At 45.5% G+C, this 12400-nt stretch overlaps 1 protein-coding gene across 1 annotated transcript; it reads right to left on the bottom strand.

Moving 5' to 3' along the window:
• Positions 1–4276: 4276 nt before the first annotated feature.
• On the bottom strand, positions 4277–8827 carry S100A11 (S100 calcium binding protein A11). The gene is made up of 3 exons (XM_054479429.2): positions 8682–8827; positions 5416–5568; positions 4277–4599 (listed from the first exon to the last, which is right to left on the bottom strand). Exons 1-3 carry the CDS (start codon positions 8682–8684, stop codon positions 4438–4440), a joined length of 318 nt encoding a protein of 105 aa, XP_054335404.1. The 5' UTR covers positions 8685–8827; the 3' UTR covers positions 4277–4437.
• Between the last annotated feature and the right edge of the window lie 3573 nt (positions 8828–12400).

Genomic DNA, 12400 nt, shown 5'->3' with positions numbered 1-12400 from the left:
CAAGAGATCAGGCCAGGCGCGGTGGCTCATGCCTGTAATTCCAGCACTTTGGGAGGCCAAGAAGGGCGGATCACGAGGTCAAGAGTTTGAGACCAGCCTGGGCAACAAGGTGAAACCCCATCTCTATTAAGAATACAAAAATTAGTCGGGCATGGTGGCGCATGCCTGTAATCCCAGCTACTCGGGAGGCTGAGGCAGGAGAAACGCTTGAACCCGGGAGGCAGAGGTTGCAGTGAGCTGAGATTATACCACTGCACTCCAGCCTGGGTGACAGAGCGAGACTCCATCTCAGAAAAAAAAAAAAAAAAGAAAGAAAGAAAGAAATCACTGGCCATGGCTTTAAGACACCAGGCTAAAGGGAACTAACCAGAAAGCCTTTACTTGCTTGGGCCCTCAAGTTTTGATAAGTAAGATCTAATTGGTACCAAGCTTCTAACTCAAGATTCAGATCAACAAACCCCTATGGAGTACTTCCTATAAGCAAAGTGAGTGGTAGAGAGAGACACCAGCAGAAAGGGTTGGTTTGGGAAGGAGATAATGAGCCCAGTGAGGGCATGTTGTGTTGGTCCTGTTGGTAATGCCCAGTGGGCATTCACAATTTGAGTTTGGAGAGCAGATCTAGCTTGAGAAGCAGAGAGAGAGAAAGAGAGAGATGAGGGCCTGGGAATGTGCCCACATTAGGGAGATGGGGTGGTGTGATGGTTAATATTAGGTGTCAACTTGATTGGATTGAAGGATGCTGAGATAGCTGGTAAAGTATTGTTTCTGGGTGTGACCATGAGGGTGTTGCCAGAGGACATTCACAATGGAGTCAGTAGACTGGGAGAGGAAGACCCACCCTCAATGTTGGTTGGCGTCATCCAATCGGCTGCCAGCGTGGCTAGAACAAAGCAGGCCGAAGAAGCTGGCTTGCTGAGTGTTCTGGCTTTCATCTTTCTCCATACTGGATGCTTCCTTCCATTCCTCCTGCCCTTGGACATCAGACTTTTTTCTCTCATGCCTCACATCCAACCAAATCCCCAAGCTCATTTGATGCTCCACCCAAATATCCCTTGAATCCATCCCCAACCACCCACTGTCCAGGCCACCACCACCTCTGATCTGGAAACTGCGGCAGTTTCCTGATGTTCGTATTCTTTTCGCTTTGCCCTGGCACAGTGTCTGGAACATTATAGAGACTCAAATATCCATTGCATGATGCAATGGTCAGGAAGGATGAACAAAGGCTGCTGGGCCAGTGACTAATAGGGTAGAAGTTTCAGTAGAATGCTGAGGGCAAGTGTTAGAACTCAAGAGATTCAGGACTGAGTGGTAATAAGGGAAATAGAAGTCTTTGGTGTCGACACATACAAAAACGCAATAATTTTGACCAAAGGGAAATATCTAAGGCAGCAACTCGAGGGTGTGGAAGTGTTGAGGAGTCTTTTGTTTCACTTTTTTGGTAGCAGAGAGCAGATAATCCTTTAAGGAAGAGTGTAAATTTAAGACGATTAAAAATGTAAAGGAATATAACATTCATACACGAATTGTTAAGGAATCAGCGGAAATGTATTTTAAGAATTACAACTGTGTGTTAGCTATCTGTTATTGTATAACAAATTACCACAAACTTAATTACTCAACACAACTTCACTGTCTCACAGTTTCTGTGGGTCAAGGGTCTTAGCATAGCACTAGGAGCCGGTATCTTCTTAAAATTTCTTGGCTGTTTCTCCAATGTTGGCTCCACTCTCAGATCCCTTCCCTGTTGTCTTGAGATGGCTACTGGCCTGTCTAAGGCTACAAACTCTCAGGTTAGAATCCACCGAGAAGGAGGATAAGCAATTGCCTTTATCCCAGAATTTTCAGCAAAGGTACTGAGATTCCCTTTATTTTGACCAGCTTAGATCACATTGACCACCCTAGGCCAATCACTGTGTCCAAAGGAATGCAGGGCACTCATTAGCTTCAGCACAGGTGTGTCCTTGACTCTTAGAACTGGGGAAGAACCCTACCCAAACTAAGAACACCAAGAGATGGGGAGTGCAGAGCAGGGCTTTATTCAGGAAGAAGGGGAGATGGATGCTGCAAAGACAAGGAACAGGCACACACAAGGAACACATCTCAAATACAACATGGTTTATTTATTTATTTATTTGAGACAGAGTCTCATTGTAATGCCCAGGCTGGAGTGCAATGGCATGATCTTGGCTCACTGCAACCTCTGATTCCTGGGTTCAAGTGATTCTCCTGCCTCAGCCTCCCAAATAGCTGGGATTACAGACATGTGCCACCACGCGTGACTCATTTTTGTATTTTTAGTAGAGACAGGGTTTCACCATATTGGCTAGGCTGGTTTTGAACTCCTGACTTCAAGTGATCCTCCCACCTCGGCCTCTCAAAGTGCTGGGATTACAGATGTGAGCCACCATGCCTAGCCAAATACAATGTGTTTTAAACCAGACCCTACATTTTGCTCCTAAAGCTTAACCCCCTTTCTTCATTCCTGATTTCAGTGAATTGTATCATCATCCAACCAATTGTCCATGCTAGGAAGCTGGGAATAATCCTAGGCTTTTCTTTCTCACCACTACATTCAGATAATCATCATTTCTTGGGTTTTACCTCTTACATACTCTTCCCCTCCCTTCCCGCTTCATTGCCTTATTTCAGATTCTTAACTGACCCATTTTACCATCTCTCCATTCTCTCTCTCTTAAAAAAAAATGTTGACTTGTGGCCATAAAACCATGAATGTCCAGGGCCTATGGATAATTCTAATAGCCCACACACTTGTGCACCAACCCGACAGTGGGATCATGTGTTCACTAAGAGTGTATTTGTGATCGGTCCCAAACCTGTTTATATTCTTTTTTCTTTTTCTTTTCTTTTTGAGACGGAGCTTGCTCTTTTGCTAGGCTGGAGTGCAGTGGCGGGATCTTGGCTCACTGCAACCTCCATCTCCCGGGTTCAAGTGATTCTCCTGCTTCAGCCTCCCAAGTAGCTGGGATTACAAGCACCCGCCACCACACCTGGCTAATTTTTGTATGTTTAGTAGAGACAGGGTTTCACCAAGTTGGCCAGGATGGTCTTGATCTCTTGACCTCATGATCTGCCTGCCTCAGCCTCCCAAAGTGCTTGGATTACAGGCGTGAGCTACCGTGCCTGGCCCGTTTTTCTTGTAAGGTATAATTTAATTAAATATCCCATAAACCAATAAAATATGCGTGTGAAGAGATAGTTTTTATCTTTATGAAAGTCAAACTGAATTCTTTTCAAAGACTCGATGATTTAAATGTACTGAAGATAATTGCAGTTGCTACAGGTATAGCTGAGACAACTGTAAACGGCTGAGGCAGTGGCTCACCCTAAAGCGCTGGCCTTCATTTTGGAATGTCAGAGCCAAAAATGACCTCAGATGTGGTCTAATCCATCTCACTGAATTTATGAAGGAATAAACCATAATCTAGAGAGATTTTTTGCTAATTAGTTAAAACTCACATAAATGGATAAGGAATCAGAGGTTTTCTGGAAACACATCACTTTTTCGCTGTGCTTCTTAGGAATAATTGCACATTGCGGAAACCTGCCCCTCTTTCTCTCTCTCTCCTTTAATCTGTCATCTTTAACCCTGGATCAGTCTTCTTACCTTCTTTCTAGGATCTCTTTCCCTGCTGCTTTATCAGAGGGCTTAGAAAATTAAAACTAGTGTTAACACCAGCTTAAGCCAAACATGAAGACCTTGGCAACACGAGCCACCTTTCTATTCCACAAACATCCCAGATCCTTCTTATCTTTGAAGGACCTCTGCCCTTCCCATTCCTTCTCTTGAAATGCCTTCTCCTTTTCAAATGTTTGCTCTTTCTAGTTCTTCATATCTCAGCACAAATGTCATGTCCTCAGAATAGTGCCCTCTTAGTCCCCATGAATCTGTAACATAATTGTAATCTGTCCTTCCTAGGATTTATCATACTCTGATAGTCCTTTGTTTATTTAGTCATTGTTCTCTCCCCCAATGAGAAGTTATACTCAGTGAAGGCATGACCTTGTCTGTCTTGCTGGTTGTATTCTCAGGATCTATGACAGTGCCAACAGGGGTAGCAGTGAGTAAACAATAACAATAAGTGACAACTCTCCATCAGTCAATAATTTAGAGACGAATCTGGTTGTACTATTAGTCATGATTATGTGTACACCCAAGATGCATTTTTTCTTATTTACTATGCAGCTTCTATCAATCTAATTTATATTCCTCCCACTTTCCACCCTCCCATGCACAAATTCACCAACTCTCCAGTTCATGTTTTAAAAAAGTGACATTGCTTTATTACTATTGGCAGGTGGGACCTGCATGAGGTGGTTAGTGTGCTGGGCTCAGGGGATGGGTGGGCTGTGGAGATGATGACAGAAAGGCTGGAAGGAAAGGTGGTGGCTTTGAAGGCCAGGCCCAAGGGGTCCTCAGGTCCGCTTCTGGGAAGGGACAGCCTTGAGGAAGGAGTCATGGCAAGCCATAGCTAAGCCACCAATCAGATTAAGAAATTCTGAGAAATCTAGCTGACCATCACTGTTGGTGTCCAGTTTCTTCATCATGCGGTCAAGGACACCAGGGTCCTTCTGGTTCTGCAGAGATAATAATAATTACACCTTTATATTGCATCTTCTAAGGTGCTTTCAAATATGCTGCCACATTTTATTCTCACAGGAGTATAAGCTACAGGATAGGGATTATTAATATTCCCATTTTCCAGATGCAGAAACAGACTAAAAGAGGTGAAGTGACCTGTCTAAGGAGCAGACCTGGGGCTTGAACCAAAGGTTTTCCCACTCCTAGTCCAGGGCTCTTATTAGGGGCTATTCAGTTTTGTAAAGCCAGTGGAACACTTCTTTCAAGTGTTGCATGCAACTCCAATAGATAAACTGTATAAAAGTACAGCAGGTTCAGGTGGAAAAAGGCCGCAGGCCCTGCCTGATCAGTCTCATCCTCCACTTGCCCAAGCTGCCAACATAGATACACACTTAGAGCCACTGGTTACAAATGGCTATTTACATTTACGTTTACATTAACTAATTTAGAAAGTCAGTCTGTTAGTCACACTAGCCACATTTCAAGCACTCAGTAGGCACATGTGGCTGGTGGCTACCATATTGGATAGAGCAGATATAGAATGTATTTCCACCACTGCAAAAAGTTCTATTGGACAGGGCTGCCATAGAACCTTTGGGGTAGAAGAATAAAATTTGAAAACAATTTCATTACGTCATATACCATTTCGTATACCTCTCTTCATAAATGGAAAAACTCCTGGCTTACAGTGAGTTAAAATGAAGCAAGAATGTGGGGTGTCAGTTGCTGTTCCTTCATTCCTGGCCATTCTGCCAGGGTCTTGTTTCATGTTGTGGGTAGTTTGGGGAAGTGGGGGAGACAGGGACCAGTACCTTTGTGAAGGCAGCCAGTTCTGTATTCATGAAGCTTAGGAACTCTGTCTTGGAGAGAGTGTAGTTATAACCATCCTTTCCAGCATACTTCTGGAAAACAGCAATCAGGGACTCGATGCACCGCTCAGTCTCTGTAGGGCTGGAGATTTTTGCCTTTGGAGAAAAAAAAAATGCAGGGCTCAGATAAGGGAAGATGTCAAGGGCTGGATACTGGATAAAACTCCACGGAATCTTATTTCAGGTCAAAGCAGTTTCCTACAAGACTGAGTCATTTTTTCAAGGGGCTGAGGGATTCAAGACAACCACAAAAAGTCACACTCTGTGACCTTCCGTCCTACCCCTCGCCACATATTTATTCCAGGTGAAATATATGGAAGGTAAATGTGGAGCATTGCCGGCACGTTTAAAAGCAGTAGACTGCCTAGAAGGGAGTGAGGGTGACAAGGTTTACCCATATTTTTAAAATGTGTGGATAAATACATGTGTAACTCTATATCCACAAATCCATATGCACACCAAACATTGTCTATAGGTTAATAATTTCCTATTTTCCAAGAGTGTATGGAGGCTTTTGTGATTAATGAAATGTCAGTTCTTTTTAAAGCAATACCGAATTCCTGGGACTCACACATTTCCTTAGAGAAAACTAAAAGCATAGCTATCATTGTGTATGCAGTGGGAGATAGAACATTTTAGACGTTTGAAAATGGCTTTCATATTTAAGAGTTAGGAACCATTAATCTTAGATGTGAGGAAACGGACAGGAGAAGGGAATGGATATGGCAGAGCCAGCCCTGGAATCTGGGCCTCCCAGTCCCTTTCTGCAGTTCTTAGCCTTGCAGGCTTCCACTTCCTGGTGGGAAATAGTGACAGAGAAGGTGGAGCTTCTCTGGAGGTCACTCCAAACCAGGAAGCTCTCAGGTTGCTGCTTACACAGCAACTACAATGTAAGAGATTTAAATCCTGTACTGGGCTCTTTCCTCATAGCAGAATTTTTCAAGGAAATTCTATAGGGCCCAGTCATCCGGTTCCCCAAGTCCCCTAAGTGAGGAGCTGTTGGCCTCCCTCTGGTGGATAGAAGCCGCAATTACAGACTTTCTGGGAAACCGGCCTGGCCACACCCTTCCTCTGAGACTTCACCTCCCAGCGTCAACAATGATTTATGTTTGGATGGTGACATTTGCAACTTAGCATTTAGCCTTTCGTTTGTTCTTAGGATGGACTTCCTGGAGCCCAGAGCTAGAGGCTTTCTCACTCCGTAATTAACACGTGCTAAGAACTGATCTGAGCCCTTAGCTACACAGCTGCAGGTTGATTCCTCCTTCCTGTACAGCCTTTATGCTACAGAGATCCTAGCTGAGTCCTGCCTCCCATTGCATCTTACAGCGTTAGAACCCCTGAACCCTAAGACAGGGGACTTTTTCCTAAGAATCACATTGTTGGAGGATGATTGTTTTTGTTTTGCCCTAAATTGAACTTTTCATTAAGAAAAAAGAAAAGTGTTGGTAGGTTCAGGGGCCTTTAGGGGAGAAACAAAATACCACAGCCTAGAAACAGATGTGTTTGTTCTGTTACAACATGCCCTTCGTATCAGGCCTAAAATCTCCCTGTCTTACTAAGGTATCAGATGACAGGAAGGAGGCTGGCTGGGAGGCCACACCAGGCTGAGGAGCGTGGGCTTTGTCACCTTTCTCTGGAACTACAGATTTTCCCCCTGCCCCTTTTCCTTCCAGAATGCAGACAGTTTTGCTTTTCCAGTTTCACAGTGCCTTTCTGCTTCACATTTTTCTCTCCTTAACATGAGTCTTGATGTAATTTAGAGATTATTTTCTTTTGAAAACTGTTGCTGTTCCTATCAGCCTCAAGGAGAAAATTAAAACCTCTTTGCATTTCCTCCCAGAGGTAATTCTCCAAAGAGAAAGAAAGAGACACAATTATCAAATTACTAAAATGGAATGGCATAATTTGTAGAGCTCCAGGGCACTTTGGAGATAGGTCCTGAGGACGCCCAGAGACCAGAAAGCTCTGCCCAGGGTGGAGCAGTGGCTGAAGGAGAGGAGAACCTGCGCTCTCCACACCTCATGGCACTCTTGGAGTCTTATTTGGTGGGGATGGCGATAGCAAGGAGCAAACATTATGATAAACGGATACTGTGAAATAATTTTTAAAAATGCATGCTAAGCGCTCAACATTTGAGGAAAGAAAAAAAATACGATGAAAAAGAAGTAGCAATTTAAAAAACCTCAACTGTTGTCTTCTCATTCTTAACCAACACCCTCCGGAGCTTTCTCTCCCTGCTGTAGCAGGACTGCAACTCCATACAGTACGGAAGGGAATGGGCGTGGCTCTATTCCAATACTTCATTTATGGACGCTGAAGTTTGATTTCCACAAAATTTTCACATGTCAGAAAGTATTTTTCTTCTTTTGATTTCTTTCAGTCATTTACAAACGTAAACTTTATTCTTAGCTTGTAGGCAGAACAGAAAACCCGACTTGGCCCGCGGGCCAAAGTTTGCTGACTCTCCACTAAGGAGAGGTAAAGAAAGAGATTTTGGATGTGGAATTATGGAAAATATGAGTTCAACCGGGAGATGAAAGGAGATAAGAAGAGAAAAATAAGTTACGGAGTGAGTGCCTAAAAAGATGGTGGGGTAAAAGGAAGAGGAAGGAGGAGAGGGCTCAGCTGGGACCGGGTTCCACCCACATTCTTGGCCGCGGCGCTGCCGGCGGCGACGGGCTAAAGTTTCAGTCCCGTTGGGTCTTGGCCGTCTGCCGGGTGCTTACTGAAACTTTGATTTTCCCTGGGGCTAGACGACCAAGTTCTAAAATGTCCCTTTTCTGGTCTACAGAAATAACTAGTGACCCCTCGCAGCTTTCCAGCCCCCTGCCTTAAACTTGCTCCTAGGCGTCTTTGGGCTCCCGGGAGACCACGGGCGAGGGGCTGCAGGCACTGACCCACGACGGGTCCCCGCCCCCGCGCGGTGAGCGGCCAGCACTTCCTCTTCCCCAGCCCTGGGCCTTGTCGTGACTGGGAAGGCTAAAGAACCTCCGCTGCTGCCCTAGGCGGCCACCACAGGGATGATTTTAGGGTTTCTTCCTTCCATCCCTTCTTCCCCAGTTCCCTCCCACGAGGCTGATTTTTCTTGCTGTTTCCTGCCACGTCCACACATAAGTCAAAAATAAAGTCTGCTGGGAAGTATGTGGGTTTTTCTTTTCTTTTTCTTTTCATGTAAGAAGAAGAAGAAGAAGAAAAGTGAGGCTTACCATGTTGGAGCTGAGCGAGGCGCGGGAGGCTGTGGCTGGGAGCGGCGCTGAGAGCTCTGTGCGCGCGGCGTGCGGGTCTGGAGCCTCTACTCGACCCACGCCCTTCCCGGCCCAGCCTTGCCCAAGTCTTACTCAGACAGCCTCCGCGCCCGCCCCGCCCCTCCCCGCCTACCGGGCTGGGCCTGGGACCGCGGCCTGCGCTAACCACAGAACTGAGCTTTAAGACTCAAATAAACCCACCGTCCTCTTCAGCGATTTAAGCAGTCTCACTCTCCCTCCTTTCCCTCTTTTCCCTCCTCTTTCCCCCCGGCCCCCTCCACCCCGTCCTGTGAATCCTGAAGATTTTTGACTTTTTAGAATTACAAGTTTTGCACAGTAGTCTTCGGGAAGTCTGTCCATGTCCGTGGGTCTTTCCCATGCATGAGCTCATTCTGGGCATTTAGGTTAGATAGGCAGAAAAGGTCTCTTGAAAACAGCAGTGGGCCGGGCGCGGTGGCTCAGGCCTGTAATCCCAGCACTTTGGGAGGCCGAGGCGGGTGGATCACATGATGTCGGGAGTTTGAGACCAGCCTGACTAACATGGTGAAACCCCTGTCTCTACTAAAAATACAAAATTAGCCTGGCGTGGTGGCACACGCCTGAAATAACAACTACTTGGGAGGCTGAGGCAGAAGTATCGCTTGAACCCGGGAGGTGGAGTTTGCAGCTAGCTGAGATCGCGTCATTGCACTCCAGCCGCCTGGGCAACAAGAGCGAAACAATGTCTCAAAAAACCAAAAACAGGCCGGGGGCGGCGGCTCACTCCTGTAATCCCAGCACCTTGGGAGGCCGAGGCGGGTGGATCACGAGGTCAGGAGATCGAGACCATCCTGGCTAACACCGTGAAACCCCGTCTCTACTACAAATACAAAAAATTAGCTGGGCGTGGTGGCAGGCGCCTGTAGTTCCAGCTACTCGGGAGGCTGAGGCAGGAGAATGGCATGAACCCTGGAGGCAGAGCTTGCAGTGAGCCGAGATTGCGCCACTGCACTCCAGCCTGGGCGACAGAGCAAGACTCCATCTCAAAAACAAACAAACAAAAAACAAAACCAAGAGTGTTAGGACAGAGTGCGGGTCAGAATTGTAGACAAGTTCCTAGGAGTTGGGGCTGTCTATTGCTCCACAGGGAAGATATTTAACAGTAAACAGTGGTGAGTATTGCCAAATCAATTGCCACGGGATTATTGGGGATTATTTTCAAGGAACAATTGCCATCCCTCTCTCTCAAACTTTTCTGTAAACTGAGGACAGCCACAAAGACAAAATCCGAAAACCAAACTACTGCACTTAAAAATTGATCCGTGCTAGTAAGGCATTTATCTGTGTGCAGTTTGCAGTGAAATTCGGAGTTGTATTAAGAATCAGAAGCCTTGGGTTCCAGTCTTGTGTCTGTTACTTCATTGCAATACTTTTGACCAGACTTGTCACTCCTTTGATCTTCCATTTCCTTATTTGTAATAGGTCTTGAGATAGGCCTTTCCTGTTTCATAAGATTGTTAGGACTGTCAAGTAAAGTGAGGGCTTAGAAAGGTCTCCAAAAACTGCAGAGTAGATGCGAATGAAAGATAATGGGCTATAGGCATTGTGTGAACTGCTTCCCTGCACCTGCTCTCACAGGTGCCCTGAGCACGTGAGACAAATCTCCATCTCAGTTCTCAGCTACTCCAGACCCACGTTTTCAGTTACTTGTTTATGAATCCACTTGAGAGTCCCACCTGCACTTCAGACTCAATAATTCAGGAATAACTAATTTTCCCCAAATCTGTTTCTCTCTTCTTCTCTGCTAAGGGTACTATCACTCTACCATTTTCCCTGCTTGAAAGCATTGGAGCCACTGAGTCTAAATGCCTTCTTGACTCACAGTTCTTATCAAGTGCCAGGTAATAGACTTCAAACCTTTGGTGGTGGGGGGTGGTGTTACCTGAACGGCTGCTGGGGTTCCTTAATACCTTAAAGTTACATGTAAATTTTATGCATAAGAGAAATTTTTCTGGCGAAGAGTCCATATCTTTCATCTGATTCTCAGAAAAATTTATGATCCCAACGTATTGAGGAATCATTTGTCTAAATTACTCCATAACTCAATCACGAGGCCTTACACACCACAGTTCTTTTCTCTTTTTTCTTTTTTGAGACGAGACGTTGTTTCGCTCTTGTTGCCTAGGCGGCTGGAGTGCAATGGCATGATCTCAGCTCACTGCAACCTCCGCCTCCCGGGTTCAAGCGATTCTCCTGCCTCAGCCTCCTGAGTAGCTGGAATTACAGGTGTGCGCCACCACACCCTGCTAATTTTTTGTGTATTTTTAGTAGAGACGGGGTTTCACCATGTTGGTCATGCTGGTCTGGAACTCCTGACCTCGTGATCTGCCCGCCTCGGGCTCCCAAAGTGCTGGGATTACAGGCAAGAGCCACTGCGCCCGGCCACTATAGTTCTTTTTAAGAGAAAATGCCTCACTTAGAACCTCTGCTCAAGGGGCAGCCCAGGTGGCCAAGTTTTGCATGATTTGACACACTGTGACCCTGTTAGAGTGGATTGGGTTGAGATTAGCTCTGGACACCAGTACTGCCAATCTATAGGATGGCCGGTAGTGGATGTTTCATGACATAACATGGAAGGATGAACTAGGGCCAAAAAGCTTCTTGTTCTTGGGAAACTGAAATTAGAAGCACATAGAGAATTAGGCATTTAGAAGAGCTGAAACTGAACATTTGCATAGACAGAACCATGAAGTCATGGCAAATAAAACTTATGGAGAAGACATCATGAGTAAGTGGAAGCTATGAAATTTGGAAGAAATAGACAGAGGGGAATGTAAGCCAATTGCTAACTGTAAATTAAAGAAAAGGCTACTTGGGTGTTCGCTGAGTTGTGAAAATGGTGAACCACTGGGAGTGAAGAGCCTGCAGTCTGACTTCATTAGCGTTTTTGTTCTTCCTAAACCTAGTTATTAGTTTTTCTTATTTTCTCTATGACATTTATTCTTTCAATAACTCTTCAGCCCCATGAAGTAGCTTGAATGAAACCAAAGGAAAAGCTAAACCAAATAAGTATGACTTGTTCAGAGCCAGGTTGGGGGATCAGCCCCACCCAGTTAGGGCTGCCTGCCTGACAGCTGCTCCCCAGGGTCACGCTGAAAGGGGTGCATTTCTAGGCTATCAGTCGAAGGAGGGAGAGTTCAGGAAAGGTAGCAGGCAAGGTAGATTTGGCAAAGTAGGCACACAATGAATCAAACTGAAGGGCTGGAGCCAGCAAGGAGCTGAGGATGGGTGAGAGCTGGTAAACTGACACCAAGAGACAAAAATAGTATATAGATGGGTAAAAGGTCTTCTCAGGAAATAAATGTACGAACTTCCATGGCTCAAGGTAATTCTTATGTGCAGTCTGATCTCTGTGTAGCGTTGGGTTGATTCTGAAAGGGACACAGTAGAGTGTGACAAACGCAATAACAGGGGTGTGACCAGGACACAATGACAATGCCAGGAAAGAAATGAGAGGTTAACGCTGGGAGAGGAGGGAAAGTATCCTGGAAAAGTGCTGCTTGAGGTGGGTATTGAAAGATAAATAAGAATTCACCAGGTGGATGAACATGGTAGTGAAAAAAGGTGAACTCAGGCAAGATAGCACAGTATTTACAGCCACAGACTCTGCCACAAGACTGGGGTTCAAATCCCAGTGTCAC

This window comes from Pongo pygmaeus, chromosome 1, assembly GCF_028885625.2.
Source record: "Pongo pygmaeus isolate AG05252 chromosome 1, NHGRI_mPonPyg2-v2.0_pri, whole genome shotgun sequence".
Lineage (NCBI taxonomy): Eukaryota > Metazoa > Chordata > Mammalia > Primates > Hominidae > Pongo > Pongo pygmaeus.
The sequence above is the reverse complement of the archived record's forward strand: the minus strand, read 5'-3'. Positions and strand labels throughout refer to the sequence as shown.